At 47.6% G+C, this 25,809-nt stretch overlaps 1 protein-coding gene across 7 annotated transcripts in view; it reads right to left on the bottom strand.

The window, feature by feature from the left end:
- Positions 1 to 256: 256 nt before the first annotated feature.
- The window catches only part of LDLRAD4 (low density lipoprotein receptor class A domain containing 4), a 279,273-nt gene continuing 253,720 nt past the window's right edge, over positions 257 to 25,809 (bottom strand). For 3 of the 7 annotated variants that reach the window (XM_072327578.1, XM_072327576.1, XM_072327579.1), the window contains 3 exons: positions 19,712 to 19,866; positions 10,587 to 10,640; positions 257 to 9,366 (listed from right to left, as the gene is read on the bottom strand). In XM_072327578.1, coding sequence (XP_072183679.1) covers positions 8,824 to 9,366; positions 10,587 to 10,640; positions 19,712 to 19,866 — 752 coding nt within the window. In that variant the 3' untranslated portion in view covers positions 257 to 8,823. Of the gene's footprint in view, positions 9,367 to 10,586; positions 10,641 to 19,711; positions 19,867 to 22,467; positions 22,779 to 22,955; positions 23,060 to 23,210; positions 23,331 to 25,809 lie in introns of those variants that run through there. The other 4 variants (XM_072327583.1, XM_072327581.1, XM_072327582.1 and 1 more) reach the window with 4 other exon arrangements.

Genomic DNA, 25,809 nt, shown 5'->3' with positions numbered 1-25,809 from the left:
GTTTGGGCACTGCCCATCACGTTCTGTGCCAGCACTGCCCTGCCAGGGGCAGACATAACACTGGGTGCCCACAAGGGGGTCAAGGGGATGTTCTTATGTTTCAAGGACTGAATCCACCCTCCGACCAGCTACCAGCTTGAGAGCAGGAAAGCAAGGATGAAAAAGGACAAGCATTTGTTTTACAGAAGGTCACCCCGGTGTTTCATCCCCTTTTTCCCCTCTTCACAAAGAAATTCAACGGGAGACAAATGCGTTTCATGGTTTTTAATAATTTTGTGCTATGGTTTAACCACAGCATATTAAGAACAAGCATAAAATCTGTATTTAAAACTAACAACAGCACTTAGAGCAACATCTTCCTTTAAAAGTATTGCAATAACAGACCTTAGGTCTAAAAACTAGGACATCACCATTTGCTCAATTAAAAGAGTCAGATACACAACAGTTGAAATCTTTTCCTTTATATAACCGGGAGTTACGGTGGAAAATAAGCAACAAATTAATCGTGTTAAAAGGAAAGTAAGGTAAAAAAAAAAAGAAATACCAACAACAACAAAACTTAAAGCAAGCCAGGTTTGTCATAGCATCACGTGAACAACTACTGAGAAATCCCAATGCAGTTGTAAAAGAAAAAATAAAACCGTACTGTTTTTTAATAGATTCGCTTTTACAATAGAATTTAAAAAGAAGGATTAAATATTGTTGATAGTGCTGTACATATTTCAGAGTAACTTGAAACAAAGAAATGGACAAAAATAAGAGACGCTGAAAGTGTGATCTTGAAAGCCGCAATGTGGGAAATACATTAAAAAATAAATCCATACAGCAATAAAGCATTTTACACTGTAAAATAACGAGCAAGAAGCAACGAAGAGAGGGTCCACACTCTAAAACCAGGCATTGGGTGGTTAGTTTTAAGTACAACAGCCTGACCGATGTACATACCGTCATGAAATGCTCTGAGCACAGCAGCATTGGGCAGTTCATAGCTATAAAAAGTCCCTAGCAGCGCTTACATAGCCTTGGTACTGTGAGTAGAAAAGGTTGTTAAATGAGATCAAGGTGATTTTATTATTATCATTTTTGCTGTCCAGGCTCTACGATGCCTGAGGCTCTCCTAACTTCTGCTTGTACTTCTTCTAACATCCTGGCTGCGCTTTGTGGAAAATGGCAAAATGTGAACACGGCTGTGAAGACACTCAGAGTCTGCTCCTGTCACTGCAGCTTCAAAGCCAATTAGTGCCTCCAGAAGGAGACGTGCTCCTGTTTGGTCCACTCAATACGCAAGTTTTGTTACGATAAATCACACCTTAGGTTCTTCTAGCACAAGGTGTGCTCTGTAAAGACTCCTGCTAGACAAGGCCTGGGTTTTTTGTTTGCTTTTCTTCCTTCACACACACAAGTTGTTCTGCAGTGCAAACAGAGACGGGACACGGCCAGGCAAGATACACTTCCAGAACAACTGCTCTATGCCCTGGCAAACAATAAATGACTTAACAAACGACAGTCGTAAAATATGCATACTTCACTATGGTACATGCTTACTGATAAAACGGCTCAATAGAGAGAGGGATGGAGACAAGCTACCTGCACGGGCTTGACGATGTGGAACTGGCCATAAAACTTATGGATTTCTTTAAGACGAAGAACAGAACAGCCACGGTCAACATTCAGACACGGGACGCCCGTGGGGCTTTTAAAAAAGATATTTACAGACAAATGCGTAGCTGGAGTTTCAGGTCGGCAGAGGAGCCACAAGGGGTGGCCAAGGGCCGTGCTCTGGGCCACGGGCTGTGGATGCTGCGGGTGGGAGCCAGGGGCTGCTCAGCCCACAGGGCTTCACCATGACCTTCACCAGGCCCAGGTACGGCCCATGGGCATTCTCACAGCACTGAGCTACTACCTGAAAACCAAACAAAAACGCCGTTCCGACAACATCCTGACACGCCGCTATGTTACATCTGTGGTTAAAGCCTGACGAGTATAAAAAAGTTACGTACAGACAGGGGTATCTATGAGAGATCAGCCGGCATCCATCAGCGAGAGGACTGGTCTGTCTCGGACCGACAAACTTGTACATCACCTACCGTCCTGGGATAGTTAGAACAAACAGCTTAGAAAAATAAGTAGAGTATCTGCAATTCTCTAAAGTAGAACTTCACGTTTAGTTTTCCTGAGGTATTTGCTTCACCTAACAAGCCACGCCAAGAGCGCGTGGGGCATGGGGATGTGAGGGGGGACCCAAGCAGCCAGGCAGGCCTGTCCCCTGGCCGGCACCATCCTACCAATTGAAATGCACAGCGCAAAGGGCTCCCTAACCACGTTGGCTCCAACCAGGCTGCAGCCTTCCTTCCACCTTATAAGTGTAGACCTGGGCTCAGCTACTGCTGACAGCAATCAGCACAGCAGTGGGGCACGAGGAAAGCGAAGCCTCAAGGCCTGCGCTCCGCTCAGCACACAGCACAGCAGTGGGAAGCAGCACAGCAGAGCCGGCTGGTTACACACAACTCTTGTTGGCCTCCTTTTCATTTCACAGGGGTGGTCTAGATTGGTTCCCGCTTGTCTGAGCTTCACTTCCCATCAAGGACACAGACAAAAAAAACAAGGATCTGAAAGGTTTTAGCCCATTTCTAGGTTAAAAAGAAACAAAAGCAACACCACAACTTAATCAAGGATAATAAATAATGTATCTGCTGGAGAAGTAGTAACTAATCCTGGTCCAACTCGGCAATAGCAAGGCAATGCCCAAGACAAGAAGCATCTAGCTGCAAGGTTAAAGCTGTGGAGGTTTCATTTGTTTTGCTTTTTCCTTTTTTTTTTTTTTTCTTTTTTTTTTTTCTTTTTCTTAAAGTGACACATCTAAAGAAAAAAAAAGGACAGATCTTCACAGCAAAGATGCATCCAATGACCAATTGCTATACACAGGCGAGTCAAAAAGGATTTGTTCAAACTTTTTCCCTTACGATATTATATTGATATTTAATAGGAAAATAAAATACATAGACTTTTTTTTTTTTTTTTTTGTCATTTGTATGCATTCCTTTGCAAATCTTCTTACAAAAGAGGACCAAGCACAGAAGTTGGCATTCACAAAGTCTATGCCATCATTTTGTGTTAAAATCGGTATCATCTGTACATTATCTTACAGTATTAACATCTATCTGTGTTTGTGTGTTTGTTGTTCTACCCATTGGGTAGGATATGTGCATAATATATTCAAGTTATACACAGCACCATACAAAAAACAAAAACAAAAACAAAAAAAAACAACAACAGAAAGAAAAAAACAACCCACGACCAACCAAAAGACAGACGACCAAAAAAGCACCATTTTAAGTGAGGCACAACAAAGGTGGGAGCGCAAGGCCTGACCCAACACCCCCTGGAGTTGGCAAGAGTCCTCCCGCCAACGGCACCGGGCGTTGGGTCAGGCCCTCAAGTGCAAGGGGATCCCATCTGCTCAGACCTGAACATGAGGCACCTTAGTTGCTTACAAACTACCGACATGCAAACCTCCTCAAAACTATACCTAGCACGTACGTCGATAACTCATTAATAACCCTACCAGAGCAGACAAACAAGCACAAACCAAGGAGAGAAAGGAAGAAGAAAAAGAGACGGTTTAGTCACGCACAAGTTCCTACACGTCCCACACCATCTCAGAAAGCTCACATACCAAACCAGGTAAAACAGCAGCAGCAGCAGCAGCAATACAGCAAAGAAATGACAGAGTCACCTCCGGCAGTAAATCACACAGAGAGTGGCTGTTGGGGTGAAGGGGAAGTTTCTAGGATATGAGATATTTCTGTTATTGTTGACCAACACAAAAATAAGCTCTGCTGGCGCTGAAGCAGAACCAGTGCCACCCAGTTGCTTTTGCTCAGCCTGCAAATGGGGAGAAAACAGCAAGGCAGAAGGAAAAGCTGGGAGAGTTTGCAACAAGTTTCATGACACAATCATGCTGTTTTTCCTTTGAAAGCAGGATGGGCCTGAAATGCATTTAATGCCAATAGCTGTGACTCTTTCAAGGGAACACCAGCAACCTCCTGCTCGCTAGCATGGTAAACAACTTCATTCAAACAGAGCTGCCACTGCCACAGGATAGAGTTTGCTGGGAAGAGACAACGGGCTCCAGCGTTGCTCATGGAGGCTGAATTTTGTGGTGCAGCTCCTGCTAATCCCCAAGTGGAGCCATACCAATAAAATGACTTGGTTTTGCTGGTGCGAGTGTGCCCAGTGGGGCTATTGCCAGTACTGTGACAGCAAGTGCAGAGGTGAGCCAGAAGGTAACCTGCACCCCTGACTGATGAACACAGACCGGCAAACTATTAAATACAAAAAAATCTTACCAACCAACCTTTTCAGCTGGGCCATTCTCAAAAGTTTGAGCTTCAGTTTACTCATACGGAATAGAGGAAATTCAGAGAGCTTGGCCAGGAAACCTCCGTACATCCAGCATACCCTCACAAGGGATTTTTCCATGTCCTAAGGGACCTCAACAGATCTCAAATAATTCAGCAAGAGTCCTTCTTTCCGGGGATTTGAGACAACTGACACATCTGGGGGTAGTTTAGAAGAGCAGTTATAATCATGCTGGTTGGCAAGCAAGCAACTCAAGCCATTGATGCATAATTCAATTCTTCCCAACACCATTTATCTAAAAAGCAAAGATGTAACCAAAAGCCAACCTTGATCCGAACCCAGTACACTAATACATCCCTTGGTTCTTAGCATCAGCAAGGTTTGAAATAACACATTTCTGAGTTTTAAAGAATACATGAATTACACTTTCTTTGCCTAACTCATCACATGAGGTCTACATTAGCGCTGTCCCAAAAGCATGAGGATTTTTCAAAGCCCAGCCTGAAAAAGGAGAGCAGTTGGATGGAAGATGGACTAACGCACCAGGGTATGGGCAAGGATCCACTCGGCAAAACTTCCCGACCGGCAAAAACAGTGCACAACAGTTACAGGAGCAAGATACAAACACTCCTCGTGCCTCCCACTGTTTGTGACAAACAACCTGCCATTACTCCTGGGAGCACGATGCCAGTTAGCATTTCTGGGAGGTGGTTATGGAATAGTAACTAATACACTGAGAACAGATGATCAGATCACAGGCACAATTTTGCATGCAGGTATGTATACACACACATGCACATCAACACAACTCAATGGTAACGACCAGAGAGAGCTTGGGGACAATCATAAATATCTTCAAATGTACCAGCAAGCATACAGTTAGTTTGACCTTGGAAAAAGAAAACAAAAACCCCAAAAGACCCACAGAGAACAATTTTAGAACATTGATTTCCACCTGCCTAAATGCGCAGGGCCTGGAGTCAGCACAACACCAGCAGCCCATCTGCTCCACAGCATCCCCAACACCAGGGTGTCAGCCTGCAGGCCCAGCACTGCACCGCGTGGCAGGGCTGGAAGTGGCTGTGCCATGCAGTGCCGCTCAGCCAGCTCAGACAGAGGGTGCTCTAACACTACACGGCTTCCTCCTCCATCACAAGGAAAGCACATTCCTCCTGAAACCTTTCTCCTATGGCTGAGCATCCCGCACATCCAGGCCTGCACGACCACAAGAAAACACACAGATGTATTTAGCACCAAGAAGGGACCCATGCCAAGTCGCTAAAGGGAAGAACTAACCTTTGGGAGGTCATAATGCTTTAATTGGTAATGAAAAATAAATAAATTCTTTTAGATGAAAATTTCTGAGCTGGGCACATCGGAGTGAATTTTGAGAAGATGGATTACCCAGCAAAGATCAGGAGATGCAACCAGAGTTCAGGCTGATAGGATGGATCAGACCGAACACTCCACGCGTGCACTGTGTGTTTTCTGTGCATGGTAGAACACCAGTATGGAGCTGTAATCTACATAACTGACTCTACAAGGCTTACCGAAATCTTTTAATAGCTTGCAGAGTGACATTTGAGTGGCTGTGGAACTTAATTCTGGGTGTTTTCAAAGGGAATTCTCCGCAGATGCTGCACAGAATTACCTGCATTCAGAAAACACCAACTTCCAAACCTGTAAGTATTAAAAACACTGTTTAATTTCGTTACTTATTTCTGGTGCAAAGGCAGTTTTCCTCTCACTACAACAATAAAAAAGGAGCAAACACTTCTGTAACATTACACTGCTGCTGGGATTCCCATCAAATACCCTTAATATTTATTCAGAAATATTGCATTACCAACTCCCATAAGAGGCCCTCAAGTGAAAGCGGTGGATGACAGCTTGCCTACACCAAGTACCAGGCCATTACAATTCCTTACTGATGGCTTCATGTGAGCTTTGCACAGCAAAACACAATGAGAAGGCAAGGATGTAGGAAGAAATGCAACCATTAGGTGAGCAGAGATTAAGAGTTGTTGTTTTCCCCACTACTCTTTCCTACAGAACGGGTGGAACAGCTCACATTTTCACACAGAAAAATGTCTTCCATCAAGAAACTGAGACAAGCATCATGCCCAAGAACATGAATGGAATGTACAGGAATTCACCGGCATACAGAGATGCTGAAGGATGGCAAAGAGCTGACATCAAAGAAAGCTGTGTTCCCAAGAGGTGACTCTGAAGGTAAGTCCAAGGCTTACTCCTGTGAGATCTGCACAGGGGGAGATGCTGGTGTTCAACTGGTCCAACCCCAGGGCCCCAGCCAGGTGTGCTCAGACACAACCATTGAGTTCCAGATGTTCTCGCCTAAAGGCTTCTTGGCTAAGTAACCCTTATTGAGGCAACTGCAAAGGATCTGCGTAGGCACTCACACTGTCTGGCCAAAGCTCGCTTCCCAAGGACAGCAAAAGTCACCAAAGACCAAAATCAACAGTCTTGCCTTCCGCAAACATTTCCTAAACTAGCATGAAACTGAATTAGCTTTATGAAGAAAACAACCTATGCTGAGGCCCACACGACACACGCGCACACACACCAAAGACACACGCACACAGTTTTGGCATTAAAACTCTGCATAGATCAAAGATTCGCCTCAGGTGCCCAGCCAGAAGCCATGCAGAAGTCCTTTCTCCGGCCATAGGAGCTGGCACCTGGTGCACCTGGTGCTTGCACCTGGGCACCAAGCACAAGGCTTCAGGGGGTAGAAAAGGTGAAGAGTCGATGACCCGCACACACATACACATATATATTAGAAACTATTCAAACTAAGACTCCATAAGTTCTTACTTTAAGTCCATTTCCGAAATGCATTTTAAGTGCAAGTTGTGCTTTTTTCATGTGCTTGTGCTGCCACTATCACCATTCACCAATTGCCTTCCAGTGCTGCATTTGCTTCCACACAAGACCAGGTGGGGAAGAAGTGCCCCGTATACCATTTTACCAGCAGGCAAAACCTTCCCATTACTTTTAAGACCAGCATGACAAAATCTGGGATTACAGACACTTCATTATGACACGAGTGACCTCCACCCATAAGCACAGTCCTGCTGGCGCCCACGAGACGACGTGCCCAGAGGAGGGCTCCCACCACAGCCTCCAGAGCCGAAGGTCAACACTTAGCGCGAGTGCTCCCACCTGCCAGCCCCAGAACTGCTGCAGGGACCACGCGGGGGTGGCAGCCACAAAGGCCCATTCACTCCAATGGGATGGATCGCCAGGGCTGAACTTCAGGATCTAAAAGATGAGATGGAGAGCGCAAAGCACAACAGAGTCTCGCGTATGTTAACAGCATTGCAGGGGAAAAAAACCCACCCTGGCTTTTTAAACAATTTATTGCATAATGTCATGATATGTGACTAAATACACTTCAGGCTACAGTGAGAACGAAAATCTCTAAAACCTTAAGTACTGGCGATACTGCATTATGAAAAGAATGGCAGCACTTGGTTAGAATTAATACAAATCAACACATCTGGGCTTTCCTTTTGCCTCTTATGAAACAAACAAGTCTAAACTGCAAAATAGCTCAACCCTAAGTGATGGAAAATGCTGGGATGTCACATTTGCCTTCTTCCATCCAAAAGTCTCCAAGACACTTCATTGATGCGCTGTTACTCGGATGCAAATTATTGCAAAGTCGACAAGTTAAGTGTCCCTGTATTTCTCGATTTGTGTAAGTCAAGAGATGTTAGGCTAAGTCCTGTCCCCTTTTCTAGCAAACCTGGGGGGAGGGGGGCAGACTCCTCCAGATCACTTCTGGGGCTCAATCGTTACTCCACAGGTGAAAAGACAACATATAGAAGAACTTCACATAAAACAGTTCCCTCATATATAATTTTTAAAACATTAAGATAGTGCAACTTTTAAAAACACATTTATCACAACACAAATTAATTCCTTGCATTCATCTAAGTTCTCAACTTTATACCTTGGCACACAAAACAGGAATTTTGATTCATATTCTTTTTTTTTTAAAAAAAAAAAGCACACCCTGGGAGAAAAAAAAAAAGCAAACTGGCCAATTCTTCCCCCATTTAACCAGCAAAACCTTCGTCTTTCTGCCATTCAGTGAGTACAAAATCGGCTGTACGAGCCTCATTTCTGTGCTAAGTTTACTTTTAGAATTAAATAATTGAAATAGTTTATTAAAAAAAAATAATATATTCCCCTCCCCCCCCGCCCCCCAAAACACTGCTCATAGACAAACTGAATGGAAGTTTGTATTTCTTTCCATCTGCTTTGCATGCAATTCCCCTGAAAGGAATCAGAAACAAACAACTGGTTTGCACGTTTGGTTTTACTAAGTTGTACCACGTGAAATGTAACAACATTGTGCACCGGAGCACTGGGCTCTTCCTCCTCCGCTCTGCTTCAATCTCTTGTCTTCAGTCCAAATGCACCTCGGAGAGTGACTTAGACCAGGTTCCCTGGTTTCCGGTCTTGGCCTTTGCTGGGGACAATTGTGCTCTCTGAATTGTTCTGCTGAAACTGAAGTCTGCTCCCCCTCTGCGAGGAAGGAGGAGCGTTGCTGTGCTGGTGATGGAAAAACGAGGAGCCTGGGTAGTGCCCCATGACCTCGCTGTACGTCGGGGGTGGTCCTTCCATCCTTCCATTACTGCTATAGCTGGTTGCACTTATGCCCGAATTGCTGCTCGGTGGGCAGGGGCCCCCATTGTACATGGAAATGTCTATCAAGTCGCTATCAAAAATGGTTCGGTTGGGCGGTGCCCTGACAGATTCCCGGTTGAGCTCCATTTGCTGCTCTGGGTCCCGGAGCTGCAGGGTGCACGGGCCTTGGTATGGCGGCGGCTCTTCCCCATCCGAGAGGGAAATGGTTGGAGGAAGGTCAATCTCATGCTGCATGTATGGGTAAGTGGGCTGGAAGCGACTGAAACGGTCCCGCTGCATAAAAGATGGGGCGGTAAACCTGTCCCTGGACCTTGGAGCATACATAATCTGCAATGGGAAGAGAGAGAAACGTGACTCCAGAGCTGAGCAAAGCACTGAGGGCTCTCCATGCTGATGAAAAACTAATAAACAGAAAATGCTTCACTCTGTCATCTATCTCAGAGGTTCAATCCCGTAGATGTTGTGCATGCCTGCTCCTACAGGCGGGCATGGAAAAGAAGAGGTAGGAGTTCAGGAAGGATCTAACACAAGGCATTGCAGAACAGCTTCAAGAAAGACGATCCTACACAGCTCCTTCTAACATTAAAACATGCATAGCTAAGATAAACGAATTCTGTTTCTGTAGACAGGAAACACTCCGAATTATTTTCCTCTCTAGTCTTGACAATTAATTAGTTCTACAAAAACATCCCAATATTGAACTTCAGCCGCAGCCTGAGCCTACCCCTCCTGTTCCAAGTTAACCTAACACCCAGCACTAACAAAGAATTCAGATGGCCACTTTGGTGTATCTTGTGAAGGTCCAGCATATCTCATGCCTTCACTATGAAAGTACAGCAGGTGTCCGCCCCCTCCTCAGCTCTCAGCCCCCAGGGAGTATGTCTGCACTGGGAGTGGAAAAAACGTCTCTGACATATTAAGCACTGGAGAAGGTCAGGATTTACAAGAGGAAGAGTTTGAGATAGTCTGAGAGGATCTATTGCTTCCCACTTCATCCATTTCAAGCCTTGACAGACACACCAACTTCTCAGATCTACCTCTGTCAAACTGCTCTTTTAATTTCTCGGTCCCCACAGGGTCCTTAGTCCTTGACCCACACAAACACAGTGTCAGCTGCACAGGAGAGCTGGGCCTCTCAGGACAGCACACCCACAAGTTACCACAGAGGCCAAGGATATGTGCTGGCCAGAGACTGGGAAACACTGGTGATAGGGTATGTGCGTACATTCAGGAAAAATCAGAGGGAGAAAAGCAACAGGTCTCCCATATTCCACTGAAAAATTACTGAGCCTCTGCATGTCACTTACCTGCAAATGTCTACTAAGTTACAAGGAGCTGCTGATGGAGATGAGGCATCAGGTAGTTAGAATGTTCTTTTAATGAAAATGTCTTAGACATTTAAAGAATGGGAGTTAAGACATGTTCAGATGTCCATATGAATGTGATTCTTGATCTAAGCTCCCAAGGCCTGATTTACTAAATAGATGCATGTCTTAAGAGAAGGCGAATATACATAATGCCAAAGATGGTAAGAAATGCCACTGTACCTCTGAAGCACCCTGGCGTGAAACCGAGCTTTCCGAAGGCCACAAGCACCCTTCCTGCAAGGCAGAAGGGAACAACACATGAGAAAAATCACAACAATTCTGCCTCAACACCACAGTGAACAATCAGCTTCTAGCTGTTGGTTACCCACACCTAAGGGAACTCCCACCCCTTGCTTTCTAGAAGTAGAACTAACAGCAGCTCTGCATCCAAGCAGGTCAAGCTCAGCGCACTGTGAACATGCAGAGATGCCAGCCACAGCAGCCGGCCTCACAAACCACAGGGATGCAGCAGGCTAGTCCCAGCCACGTGTTGGGATGTGGCTGCCATGAGGTCTGATGAAGCTTGTCCTGCTGCCCAGTGTCCTGATTAAACAAGGAGTCGAAACAGTGCACAACAAAATCTGATGACACCTGTCACGTCCCATGGAGGGGACTAAACACAGAAATACCCTGGTCAACACCGTCAAGTGCTCGATTCCCACCATAAAACAGCAATGAAACTGGTTTCAGCCACCGGTTTGCCTCTTCAGGCACTTCCCAGCTGCCTTCCCAGGCCAAAGTGTTTTCTCTCTCACCCTCCAGAAGCCTGTTTTAGCACTGTACCCAGGGCCAGAATAAAAGAGTGAAGAAAAAATGGTCAATAAAGGCAAAACAGCTTCAGGTGTACTGTTATTTTCCTTCTCAACTTTTAAGAGCAGCAATATGTACCACAATTGATTTATTTTACTGGAAAACTTGAAAGCTAGAAAGGACAAACTAGAGAAGCTACAGAGGACAGAATTTCAACCTTACTAGAGAAAAAATCAAAACAGTACATGGTTATGAGCATTTTCTTAGTGCTAAGTAAACCTGCATGATTTCATAGGCATCAGAAATTCCAGGAAGGAAAATGCACAGTGCAAATCCTACTGTACAGCGTTTTCTCACCAGAGCATCTTTGAACATATTTCAGATGTAAAAATAGACCTAACTAGATGTTCAGCATGGCACTCAGAGACCAAAACCGTCTGTGATCTTGTCAGGAGAGTCCACCACAGAGGAAAGCTGTTCTGGGAGGAATCTCCCATAGGATTCAGCTGTTAAGAGAAAGGCTTTGAATAACAAAGCTTGTCAGTCACTTCTCTTCTGTAGCTGTAGAGAGTAGATAAAGAAGGCTGACAATTTAAGCTATTTACCATTTCCTTTTGCAAGTATCCCCACTCACTAACACCTGATATGAAGGAAGAATCTTAGGTAGACTCATGTACTCCAGTGGCTACATAAGATTTTGCTACCTACAGAAATGCTAACTGTATAACTGCAGTAGTTCAAGTTACACCAGTATCCACCTTCCGTTCTACCCCTCCATCACCCAAATGCCCACGGTTTAAAATATCTGAGGGTGTATCTGCACAATTACAGGCAATCAAGTTATCAGCAGGTGGCCAAGCAGGCTCCAAGCCTACTGCAAGTCAGTGAAGTCCAGTAGTCAATGCTAAAATGCCCAGTTAACAACCCAAGGGCTGCCATTCAGCAGCAAACTCCCAAGTGTGCAGCTTTATGCTCCGTGCCACTTTCTCTCCTTTAAAGCATTCAGGTTCAGAAGAGAGTAAAAAAACCAAAACCAAAGATCCAGCCCAGAAAGGAATTCAATCCACCACCAACATTCATGTTACTTAAAAGTCACTTCAGAACGTGTTGCTAGTGTGAAAGTGGAAGTGATGACCCCCATCCCATTACCCACCTAAGGTAGGAGACTGAGAAGAACCAAAGGAGGTAGCACAGTGTGGGGCAAAGCTCTCCACACAGACACACAGTAGGACCTGCATACTGCACCTTGGCACACAGAACCAAGGACGAGCCTTGGAATCAGCAGCATCCAACAGAATGTACTTCTAATGCTGATGTCTGAATCCTGGTACAGGAGAAGACACTGCAGCTGCTGCAGGGACCCGCAGAAAGCAATTAGGGTGCTGGGATGCCAAAACCAAGACCAAGAGTCCAGTCTTGCAGTGATTCTTACTTAATGCATGGAACAAGTTTTAAAATGAACAGCAAGTGAGGCAGGGAGAAAGGGAAGGAGCTAGTAGGGTCACCCACACTCTGCTGTAAAGGAATCCTTGAACCCTTCTAGAATAGAAAGTTACTGCACAGTGACTTACAGTGACAAACACAAACACAAAGAGGGGCCTTCTGAGCTCCACTGGTCTTGGAGTGATGGCAAGGGGCTGAGAGGAGAAGAGAGGAAAAAATCTGGTGCTGCAGGATGGAAATATCCCTAAGACCTTTCTTCAGAGTACAGGAAGAATGAAACAACGTCAGACTGCCATGAACAATCTGGGCTGACTGGTTGCTTTACGCAAAGAGAAGGTGTTATTTCTTGCTCTTCCCTTGTCTGTTTACTTGCTGACTTTCATTTGACAGCTAATATGATTCCATGTGGCTGGATCAGCAAAAAACAAGTAAGAGCTGTTAGCATTTGTATTTATATTCTCTTGTACTGAGGACCCCATCTTAAGGCAACCAGAAACCAAGTCAGCAAGTATTACAAATAAAAAGCAGATCATTTCTGTTTTGCCATGCAAGTTCCAGCACCAGCCCTCATGCTGAGCATATGAGAGGGGCTGGCAGTCCTCATGTCAGATTGCCAGGGACAGTAACAAGGAGCTCTCAGCCATGTCAGTGAGGGCTAAGCCTGAGTACCTTCCACCTATGCTTCTTTTGTGGGCCATACATCACCATCCGTTTCTTGTAGGTACTTGACAGGCACAGCCACTTCAACTTGCTCCTTCTTAAGACTAAAGGTCTGCAGGTGTGAGCTTCGATATTTGTAAGTGAGAGGGAGGGAAAGCTCATGCATCCCCTGTGCCACAATCATTTCTAACATTGTTAGGTTTTGGAATAAGGACACAAGCCTTTATGGTAAATCCCAGTGCTTACAGGTAACACCAGAGTAAGCCAAATTTTAAGGCTGCAAGTATGGCTTTGGCCGACCTCACCTGCCTCTGGGCTTCGTGAAAATTTACAGATACACATTTTAAGATTAGGTTTTGAAATATCAGCATTACTTTTTAAATCCGACAGGGAGATTTCTTGATTGTCTTGTGGTGATGATTTAGTCAAGGCTTAGAACTTATGGAACTGGATAAACCTAAACAACTTGCTTTGGTTGTATTTTACTAACTTTTATAGCTTCAGACTTTCTGAAGCTGCATTTAACGTGGTGTAGGGAGCCTGCTTTGGCAGGGGGGTTGGACTCGATGATCTCTAGAAGTCCCTTCCAACCCCTACAATTCTGTGATTCTGTGATTAAGCACTGTGCTCCCTGCAGCTCTCACTGCCACCCAACTGCCATGGGTCAGCATCAGCATACTGACAGACAGGAGGAAGGAAATGTACTGGAAGAGGATGGTAAGTTGCAGATAAAAATGTATGCTCTGTAAGAAAAAACTCCTCAAACTGTAACGAAGCTAAACCAAACCATCACATATCTGCTCATTTACTGAATCCCTTAAGGAGATCTTTGGCTTTTTTTTTCACTTTTCAATTTCTGACACTTAGAACTCTGCCTGAAATGGTACTTCCTGAGAAACCAAAGTCAGCACTGCACTTGCTGAAGTGCATTTCAAGGAATCAAAGAACCATAAAGGTTGGAAAAGACCATCTGGTCCAACCACCGACCCACCACCACCATGTGCACCAACCATGTCCCTCAGTGCCACATCCACACGGTTCCTGAACACCTCCAGGGACGGTGACTCCACCACCTCCCTGGGCAGCCCACTCCAGGTACTAAGAGTGTCTCGCTTTTCCCTTTGATTTTATATAATAATACATAAACATGTATACATAACGTGCACATGTATGTATGTATACACCCCTGTTCTGCAGGTGAAACATTAGGCAGGCAGTGCAGTTTCTGACTGCGGCCCTAGGTGGCAGTGCCATATTACACCATACTAAAGCAGTGCTCCGGGAACACACACAAGTCCCCAGCGCGTTGCCTCCTGGCCAATGCAGTCCATCGAAGCACCTAAGATGCAACGCTTTCTGTCCCAGATATGAGCAAGGCAAAACAGCTGCTTTGTCCCTAACACAATGACAAGCATTGCAGCCAGACTGCTCTTTGCTTTAAGATCTGCATTTCCCAAGGGCAGGAAAGGCTGCAGCGTCTGGGAAAAAAGGCAAAAAGGCACACAGCTCCAACCAGGGGTTCGAGAATTATGGAAAGTCTGACTCTCACTCTGCCTCCTGACATCTGCAGTGCTTGTTTCTGTTCCTTGTTGCTTTAAAGCCTTTCTATTTCCCCCACTTCACAACACTTTCCCACTTCACTTCATGGAAATGAAAGTAACAAGCATTATTATACCTCCTTTAGGTTAGCTGTTAAGGGGAAAATGTTTACTCAGAGGATAGTGAGGCGCTGGCACAGCTGCCCAGAGAAGCTGTGGTGCCCCATCCCTGGAGGCACTCAAGGCCAGGTTGGTTGGGGCCCTGGGCAGCTGAGCTGCTGGGGGGCAGCCCTGCTCATGGCAGCGGTCGGGGCTGGGTGGGTGGGCTCTGAAATCCCTTCCAATTCAAGCCACCCTGTGGTTCCTGGATTTAGAGATGAAGCAAATAACCCAAGGACATGCTGAGTCAGTAGCATTCAGGAGTCAGCACTCCTTGCTTCAGGTCCCACCTGTATGTCTCTTCAATGCTGCTTTTCTTATTAAAGGTGTTCTGACTTCATTGTGGCAGACTTCAAAGAGCAGCAGCCAGAACACGCTGTCTCTCCCAGCACACAGGAGAACACAGTGTGCACCCAGCTCCTGCCAGCTGATGTCTGGCACAAAGCAAAGAGGTTTGGCCAAGCAGGGTGGCCTCTCCCATCTATGCTTTCATCTGGTCATACACTTGAGCTCTCACTCGCACTGGGATTTTCTCAGTTCTCACTCTCACAGATTTCTACTTTTATTTGGAAAGAGCCTTTCTGGGACAGCACACAGCACTTTTACACCTTGCTCATGGGACTGGGCACTCAGGACAGACCGCAGCAGTAGCAGACAAGCCTGAGCGTTCCACACTTCTTCCCCGTTGATTTGGTAAGAGGCAAAAAAAGCAATGACAGAAGCCACCAAGATGGGAGGGAGGAATGCATTTAGCACCATCAGAAGCTCATTAAGCACCTCCCTGCAAGTCACTTCATGAATCAGTTCTCCCTCAACGTCCCCCTGGAAATCACGGGTGATGACACTCTGAATTAATCACCACCGAGCACGATTCATCTCAGTACTGCCCCAGTGTCTGACACCACCTCAGCCCTCCCACAGCGCAGCAATGGCCCGCACCCCTGGGACGCACCTCTGTGGGGCTGCCGCATGGCTCCATCCCAAAGCCAGCAGCGGCTTTTCTCCAGCGATGCGGCCCTGACCCCACCTGCTGCCATTAGGCTGGCCAGAAGGGGGAAACGTTTAATATTTCATTTGCTGAGACACAGACACCACTCATGCCAACACAGCTGGCGCTCAGTGGTGCTCACGGTTCTCTCCGCAGAACTTGTATTTCTGCTCCTATTAAGACCGTGGTTAAATTCTACCTCAGCTGTTGCAGCAAACGGGGTCTGTGTGTTTTTAAGGTTTGTGTGCTTTAATATCCATGCTGGGAGACAGCACAGCTTGCACCTCAGCAGGAAAACCCAGTACTTCTGAAAGCTCAGAAGTCTGCCCATGTCCCACTGTGGTCTGCTTAAGGCCTCCACACAGTAATCAGGGCAATAAAAGAAACGCAGGTAGACCAGGGAAAAGCTGAGAATGTGGTACGGCTATAGAAAGGGGGAACAAAAGGGAAAAAAACAAAGCTAAAGGTGAACAAGTAGCCATACAGAAAAGTGTATCTGCAGAACAAGAATGCAACCACTACTTCTTGGATGGCAGCTATCATATTTTAGGAGATCAGTCCCTTTTCTACCCTTTGAGTGTTACTAACACCCGGGATTCCAGTGATATTTCATCTTCTTTTTAATGTTCTGATCTCTGGAAAATGAGAATTTCAACCTCCAGGCCATTTCTACTTTTCTTTTAACATGAAGGAAGCTCAGCCAGACAAAGCGGAAACCCACAAACACATAAGCACACGTTGCATTTCATTACTTTGAAGCCCATGGGTTTTACAGGTGTAAGGCTGGTGATGAAGGTGGCAAAGATCTCAGCCTTTCATGGCTGCAGTAGACCCTAAAAGGCATCAGAATGAACAAGATGGGCTGTGGGCAAACAGGGCAGTCAGTGCAATTCAGTGACAGCTCAGCTGCTGGATGGCACCATCACCAGAGACAGGCCAGGAAAGAAGGGAAGGTGCACAGTTTAATGTAGCACGTGCATGGAAAAATAAGGTCCAACTGAATAGGAAAGGCAGGATTCTGCCTCCAGCAACACCTCTGCAACCTCAGACAGGTAGAGGGGGGTTTCTCCACACAGCCCACTGCAGAACCATCCAGCTCATTTACTGTGCTCTTATAAAAAATACTGCTGAACTTCCACTGGTTTCATTCACCATTTCTCTACCGACAAAAGGCCTGAGTCAGAATGACATTCCCTGGACGCATTAGTGGTTAATAAACATTTAAATCCGTTTTCAGAGTCTGTACACCACAAAACGCCTGTTCCCTTGGGAAAAGGCCGGCTTCCCAACAGCACTTGCACATAGACCAGCGCCTGCCTGGTTAAATCACTGATGTATATTACTGACCCTGCATCTGACAGCACATGCTACCACAGAACGGCTTGGGGTGGAAGGAACCTCAGAGCCCACCCAGCCGCACCCCATGCCATGAGCAGGGCTGCCCCCAGCAGCTCAGCTGCCCAGGGCCCCATCCAACCTGGCCTTGAGCACCTCCAGCTTCTCTGGGCAGCTGTGCCAGCGCCTCACCACAATCTGAGCAAAGAACTTCTCCCTAACAGCTAAACTGAATCTTTCCTCTTTTAGTTTTAAAACTGTCTCTGAAGCCATTCTTAAAAAAAAAAAGCCATTTGTGTGGAGAAGAGGAGTTGCTCCCCCTCCTTTTTATATGCTCCCTTTAAGTACCGGTAGGCTGCAGTGAGGTCTCCTCAGAGCCTTCTTTTCTCTGCCATCTATTTGCCTAGCACAACCTGCTCCGGACAGCAAGACCGGATGGGTCCCTTCCAGTTTCCTATCACCAGACAAATGCTTCTGTTTCCTGACTGTCAGACACTGCACGCTACTTCTGCGGTCTGTGCTGCAAAGAGAACACACAGCTGGTTTCTGCCAGAACTTCCTTCTAATGCCTTAAGACAAAGGCAAACTCAAACACATTTGACACCTGACCTCAGAGAACTCTCAGCTCCTCTTCCCCACACAAATGGCTTTTTTTTAAGAATGGCTTCAGCTTACCAGAAACCACGACGAATAACTGTGTTGACAAACCCACATCAGTCAGTTTTCAGAAGAATTAGTAACCAGTTCTTGCCAAGCCATTATCAATTCCTTGGAAGTGCGCACTCGACTGTGATCACCATTACTTACAAAGGTGCCATCAAAACGAAACTGAGTCAGAGTTTTAAAAATGACTTGAAGAGCAGTTTTGGATACTAAAGCAGCTGCCGAGCCCCCACTCACTGTCAAATCACATGCCCTTATTTGCAAGATGATGCTTCCTCCCTGGTTTCCAAGAGAAAAGGCACCATTCACTCTAATAACAGTCAATACTAACGAACCATGCACAGGAAATAATGGGTTACTTCATGCATTTGACAGCTCACTGCCATTTTAAAAGATTTGTGAAGATGAAAATGTGTTTCCTTTATCTGAAATCATGTCATTGTAGGTACTCATAGCAATTATAGCTACCACTTTCTGGACAGAAGTGTGATTCTTGAATTAGTGTGTCCATTTCAAAGAAATTCTCATATTAATCTAGTCAATTTTTCCAGTCCAGAAGTCAACGAGGTTAAGGTTTCACAAGCTCTAGTTTCAACAGTAACCAACTTAGAGCTCAATACTCCTGGGGAACAAAGAGATAGGCAGCAAGGCTGCCTCCTCTCAAGGAGGTGGCTCCTCTCCTCCCCTGCAAGGTGGAAGAGTCATCTCAGTGAAAGAGTACTTAAAAAAGCAATTTGTTTTCAGCCAGATTGGCCCCCTGAAGTTCTCACTATGTCCTTCTGATAAGGAGAACAAAGAACGAAGACTCAACTGGTAGTTTAAGCTTCACTAAACTGAATACTAGTTTAGGCTGCCAGAGACTGTGCCTTCCAGTTGCCATCACACAGTTGTTTTGCCAGAGAAATGGAATGACATGGTAAAACCAATAGAGCAGCTGAGAACAATATGCATCACCAAGAGACCCTCACAAACTGCTCTGTGGCCATCACAGACAGCAGAGAAACCAATGGCACTGCTCAGAAGATGCCAAAAACCAACATCCCTACAACATGATGGGCAGTGAAGGCTCAGAGGGACACCTCTAGGTCAGGGACGCTCTGTGGTTAACCCCGGCAAGGAAGCGGTGCAATCCAACCAGCAAACCTCCATCTCACAAGGCAAGTCAGGTACCCACATACTGCTGACTTGACTACAGACAGCCTCAGTGAGTCCAGATGGAGATTCAGCGTTAAGCCTGTCACTCTCTAGCAAGACATCTTAACCACTCCAGGTCCCTGGGAACCATACAGTGCCCAATATTTCACATTATTCCAGGCAACTACTGGAGAAGCTCTGGATCCAGTAAAGCATCACTGCAGCTCCACAGAACAGTAACAGTAGTAAAAGTCCAGGACATGAGTAATTATACAAGAAATCACAACGTATGTCAGTTCTTCGTATCCAAGGAAGTAACTGGTTTACTTCCCCATTCCCTCCTAAATCACAGCAGCAGAGAACAGTATGTCACACCTGAACCCCCATGCATATAATGACAATATACTACATAGAACATAACAGGGCCTAAAAATACTCAAAGGCAGCAAATTTAAAATGTATGTTCTATTTTTCCCCCTGACAAATGCAATGTCAGCGACAGAGCTAACTATAGGAAACACTAAAACAGACAGCAGAGCTTTTTAAAACAGTTGTGTGTATGAGAGCTTCTCTGCAGCCTCTGATGCAGATCAGCACAGCACGAGAAGGAATGTGGTAGCACAGTGCGTACTCACTGTCTGCAAAGTATCCTCCTGTCTTCTGCTTTGGCTCTGCCGGTTGATAAAGGAGCGCGTCGAGAGTTTGTAATGGTTCAACAAGCAGATGATCACTACCACCATAACAGTTATAACCACAATGATAATGATGATTTGAACAAACTCCAGTTCAGCTAAAATAAAGAAGAGAAGGAGAAAAAGACGTCAGTCACGCACACAATGTAATTCATCACAGCAATAACCTGAAAACGCTCCTTATTTTGTCAGAATCAATGCTGTCTATTTTGCAAAGTTTTGTGAAGAAAAATGTGTCCTAAAAAGTGCGATTTTTTCCCCATTCTACTGCATTGCTAATCAGTTGGTGTGAGCGTAAGGCAAATTAATTGGTGTGAGGTAAGAAATTTCTCAGCGATCCTTCACTGCTGCCTTTACTGGTAACAAAGTCTTCAGCACAAACAATTCTTCGGCAAAACTGAAACAAAATGAAGCAACCCCCCTATGTTAATCGCCACCAGTATCACCACAGGAAGCCAGCAGTCTCGGTAAGCCTCAAAGCAGAGCTCACAGAGTGAGGCCACAGGCCACAGCACCCAGTGCTCCGACAATCCACGCTGCGCTGCTGGACTCAAAACCCAAATCAGAAAGAATTGAGGGGGGGAAAAGTTTCCTTAATTTTTATCAGCTAAGCGATATGAAAGTTGCCCATTGAAAACGACCTTTTTCTCTGACCGGTTCTATACAAAGTACCTTTTTCAATTACTTATTGCTCTTGAACTAGAAAAGAATTAACTTTTCTAGGGCATTCCCATTCAGGTGTAAGTCCAAAAGAGATCTGGCGCTCAATACCAAGGTATCTTCCATCACAGTTACAAAGAAACCAGGCTCTTAATGAGCACCACCAGAGCCCACCACCATACCGCTAAGTATATTTAGAAACGAGTCACCTGCAGTCACTTTTGCACCCTCCCAGCTATACCAGAACAACATGGATGAGCAGCCTATGGGGAGAAATTGCCCTTTGGAAGCTACAGTTGCTGGTATTTCTATGGAAACTGCATTGCTTGCTTCTCATCTTGAAAGACAACCCTGGTTAATGGGAGGTCTCGAGCAAAAAGCAAAGAAGCGAAGGGAGTTTGCTTGGTTCTCAGTGCTTTGCAAAAATCACACTACTTCTGGGCACAAAAAAACATGAGTTTGGAAGAACCGATATCAAATGCTTGTTTTAAAATGCCCGTGAGGGAAGAATGACGCCAAAGAAAAGGACAAAAAAATAAATAAATAAAAAGCCAAAGCAAACATCAGAGAAAACAAGCCTGTTCTCTCTTATCACTTTCATTGTAGTCATCCCCGTATTGCAGGAGCGCAATACGAGCAGCCGAAGCTTACACAAACACACTGCCACTGCAACACCGAGCTACAATCACATCTTCTGCACACTCAGCGTCACCTGTGCTGGAGCTGGAGGAAACCCAAGGCTGTCTCTCTACTCTCAGACCCCTGGTCAACCAACCCCCTGACCCAAAGAGCCAGGAGCACACCGCTGCCCAGGAGGGCTGGTGCTGAGAAGTGCCCAACACAGGTTTGCCGCAGCTGTAGTTCAGAGTCTGTGGCTGCCGTGCATCAAAGGGTTTCTCTGACCCCAAGCCTTTTGCCTTTTCCCCCTCTTTGGTCCACGCAATGCTTTCGCCTGGAAACGGAGAGCGCGTTGCTAAAGGGCAACACGCAAAACTGGCAATGTTGATTTAGGCTTTCCTAGAATGCAGAGATCACTGCAATGGCACGTTACTCCTCTGTCTGCCAAGGGCATTCTCCTGCACTGGCCGAGGCCCCGGCATTTCGGTGGCAGAGGACGGCACCTCTCCTTTGGGAACCAGCGGTTGGAGCTGTGCGCACTTCCCTCCGGGGAGGGCGGGGGAATCGCCGGGACGTGCTGGGCTGAAACACTATACGCGGCCATGCGATAGGATCACGGCACACACGCATGAGCACATGGGATTTTCCAAGCTCAGCCTTCTGTCGCTGACATTAGAACACCACAAAGCATCCTGCTGCTGTTCCAGAGAAGGGGAAGAGGCGTTTAACCTCCTCTTCCTGCTGCCCCTCGGGCTCACCGGCGGGTTATTAATAGGAAAAGGGAAAGAGCAAAAGGCACGGGCCGAGGCCGTCTGCGCTCGCTGGCACCGCTCGCGGCAGGGGAACGGCTCCTGGCGTTCGGGCACACGCACTTGGCACGCGTGCGGGGGGCGAGGGACCCCGGTGACGTGCGGCAGCCCCCGCACTGCCTTCCCGGCACGGCTTTGTCCTAATATGGACTTTTTCCATAAATAAAGTAGGGGAGAAGGCAGTGGGATAAGGGGGATAAGGGAAACGGGACGTTCTCACCTCCCGGTATCCGCCCCATGCACAAGACAGACACACACTGCTTCACATGCAGCAAACGGCATTTATATCACGTTTGGGTTTGGTTTGTTGTTGTTGTTTCGTCCAGAATAATACTTTTCCTTACAAAAAGGTCAAGCGTACATGTAATGAAAACACCTTCACAGAAGAGTAAGAAAACAACGAAATCATTTATTGCCCTATACCCTGCCCATGCGAGTGGAAAAGCCCGGCTCGATGCCCGAAACCACCCTCTGAAAGCCGGCTGCGCTCCGCGAGCCCTCCACCGCGTCCCGCACTGCCTGCCCCACAGCGCCTGCCCCGCACTGCCCCGTCCGAGGGAGCTCTCGGAGCAACGCCCGCGCGGCCACGAACGACAAGCGAAGCGGGAGTACCTCGTTCCAACAACAGGTCTCTTAACCGTGCATCCTTCACCGCGGTACTGTTAAGCTGCTCCCTGGACATACTGTGTCCGCTGGGAAGGGAGGGCCTCCGCGCCCCGCATCGCCCGCCCGCCTCCGAGCTGCGCCCGGCTGCTCTGCTGTCTGCCTGCCTGCCTGCCTGTCTGTCCGCCTGTCTGTCTCTGCAGACACCGGGCGGAACGCGGCTGCCCTCAGCCCGACCGCGCTTAACGATCAAACCGTCTCAGCCGGTTAAACGCGCTTCCTAGGCTCTAGCTGGAACCAGATGCAAAAATCATAATTGGAAAAAAAGAAAAAAAGAAAAAAAAAAGGAAGGGAAAAAAAAAAAAAAAAAAAAAAATCAGCGCGGGGAAACGATCCGCAGCGCTCCCGGCCCCGCTGCTCCCGCCCGGCCCCACACTCCTCGCCCTCCCGCGGGCCGCGCACGGGGGATCGCGCCTCAGAAGGACGGACGGACGGACCTTACCGCGCAGCGCCGCGCCGCTCTTTAAGCCGCGGCCGCCCGGCGCCCGGCGGAGCCTCCGCGCCCTCCTCCTCCCGCCCGGCCGCTCCACCGCCCCGCGCCGCCGCTCCGCGCCCGCCTCCGCGCCCGCCTCCTCCTCCGCCCCCGCCCCGCGGCGGCCCCGCGCCGCTCGCCTGGGGGAGCCCGCGGCCCTGAGGGCCCCGGGGGCCGCCCGTCCCCAGGTGGGGGTCACCCGGCGCTGAGCCGCCATTACCCGCGGCGCGGTCGGCGAGGGGGCGCCCGCCTTTCCGGCCGCTGGGAAGAGGAGCCTCGGAACCCTCGGATGCTGAAGCGGTGCGTCGTGATGAGACGCTGTGAGGAGAGACGCGGGGCTTACGATATTAGGGAGACACATCGTGGTGTGATATCGCAACACGAGAACTGCCAAGAGAAATAATCCATCAAACCTCAAGCCATCTACGCGCAGAAGTTAAAAAAAAAGGGAGGGCCGGGGGGGGGGGATTGTGGAAAGAAGGGGGAAGGGAATGAAAAACACCACAATTTTGGTCTCGTTTCACGTGTTGTTGGCATCACTCCCATCTGCTGCCTCCCCTCAGCCCCTCCGCCTGCCTTGGCCTCAGCACAGCTCCTGGGGCACAGCTTCACCCCTAAGCCATTACTTCCGTAGGCAGGAGGGCGCTCAGCCCCCAGCTCGGTGCTTGGGGTGGGCAGCAGGCTGCTGGGCAGCCCCATGGCCTGTCACAGCATGGCTGCCAAGCTGTGAGCCTGAGGCACCGCTCAGGGCTGCGTGGTGACAGCGCTGCTCCCTACATGCCCTATGGCTGCAGACCCACGAAGCAGCATCAGGAAATTCGGAGTCAAGGGGTGAAAGCTGAGAGAGGAGAAACCATCCCACCTCAGTTGCCCATCAGGTCAGCACAGCCATGCAGACAGACCTTTCCACATTGCTGCTGCAATGGAGCTGGGCAGCTCGGGTGCACAAATGGCTTTTGGTGCTGAACAAGTGCCAGGTATCCCACCAAGCTGCCCTGTCAGCACCGATGGGGACCTGCTTCCTTCTCAGGTTCCCTGCCTGGTGGCAGAGGTCCCACCCCAACCCATCACCCGCTGCGCTGGAGAAATGGCTGCAACTCGCCGGGCGTGCTGAGTCGCAGTGCTTCTCTGCAAAGCACCACCAGTCTAGCGCCTTAATGGGAAAGCTGAGGGCTGGTTAAACTGGGTAAGACTGAGGTGCAATATTTTAAGGCTAGCTGTAATGATCTGTCACCTGTCTCCTAGTGACTGTGGAAACAAACGAATCCTGCCACCCACAGGACCTGCTTTTTTATTTTACTCATACTAAAGATGGTAATCTCTGAAATGGAAGAAAACGCAATCTCCGCTGACCAAAAGTAGGAAGACGCTGTTTTCTCAATATGACTACAACATTCAAAGCTGCTGAAGAGTAAGAGCAAAACCACTGCGTCGAAACTGGAAAATAAGGGGGTGTTTGCCCCTGCCCACAGCCGTCCCATGTGAGCCACGTGCTGGGGAAGCCGGGTGGTGCGGGGCTGGGGCTCAGGGGAGCAGAAAGTGCTTTTCCCACTTGCAGTGAATGCAGGTAACCTGTGTGCCAGCACACACATACCTAGATACACGATGTGGTTTTGTTTAATGTGATTAGGTGCAAGGAACCGACCAGATGGGAACAGCGTGGAGATTAGAGACACAAGCCGAAAGCAGCAAGTTTTGTGGAGGGATTTCATGCAGATGAGGACAGCATTTAAGGCCTCCGAATTAACCTGCTGTTAAAGCTGTTCTTTACTATGCATTAGTAGGAAAGATTGTGAAGTTGATTTCTTTATGTTTTTCTTTGCAATTCTCAGTTGAAGAGCTGCCTCCAAAGCTTTTATTCCCAGAAAAACACAGCAGTAGCAGCCCTTGATGTGCACAGTTAGCCACACAGCTCGCACAGTCCGCGTAGCCACACCGTGCAGTGGCTTGTTTTTGTGTGCTGGACGGAGGGTTCAGACTGGGACACAGAATTATAGCACGCTGTTTGAAAAGTAATCACATTTCAGCCCCGACTATCCTTGCTCTGTTTATCCTGGTGAGTGACAAAATCTGCTCATGAATTATCCCCACTGCAGGTTTATGTGTCCTCGCACACAGCCTCGGCTCAGGTAATTTACAGCCGTCTCCTCTGGCGAGGTTAAATGCTGCCGTGCCGATCGCACCCGAGCCCTGGTTAGCCTGGAGTCTGCACTGCTGGTGTCTGGCTCCCATACCACTGCTGGAAAGCAGGGATGGAATTTCCTAGAACGAGGAGTTGGAAGCTCTGGGCATGGGGGGTGATGATCAGCACAGGCTGCTCAGACCATGGAAACATCCCTAAAGGGACAAAGAAGGTATGTTGCTGAAAACTTAATTTCCATACGAGTACTCATTATACCGAACACCAGTGTACAGCGATTCCCATTTCTTTCCATCACTGATGTTAAAATGTCAGGAAATGACAGAATCATACCAGTTCCAGTCCCCTGACATGAGCAGGGCTGCCTCCTCCCCGCAGCTCAGCTGCCCAGGGCCCCATCCAACCTGGCCTTGAGAGCCCCCAGGGATGGGGCACCACAGCTTCTCCGGGCAGCTGTGCCAGCGCCTCACCACCCTCTAAAAAACAAATTTCCCCCTAAAATCTAATCTAAATTTCCCCTCTTTTACTCTCACTATCAGACTGTGTAAAAAAAATTGATCCTCTTCCTGTATCTAAGGTCCCTTCGAGTAGTGGAAGGCCACAACGAGATCTCCCTGCAGCCTTCTCCAAGCTGAACAAGCCCAGCTCTCTCAGCCTGTCCTCATAGGAGAGGTGCTCC

Source organism: Excalfactoria chinensis, chromosome 2 (genome assembly GCF_039878825.1).
Source record: "Excalfactoria chinensis isolate bCotChi1 chromosome 2, bCotChi1.hap2, whole genome shotgun sequence".
In the NCBI taxonomy this organism is placed as follows: domain Eukaryota; kingdom Metazoa; phylum Chordata; class Aves; order Galliformes; family Phasianidae; genus Excalfactoria; species Excalfactoria chinensis.
This window is presented reverse-complemented; position numbering and strand designations above follow the sequence as displayed.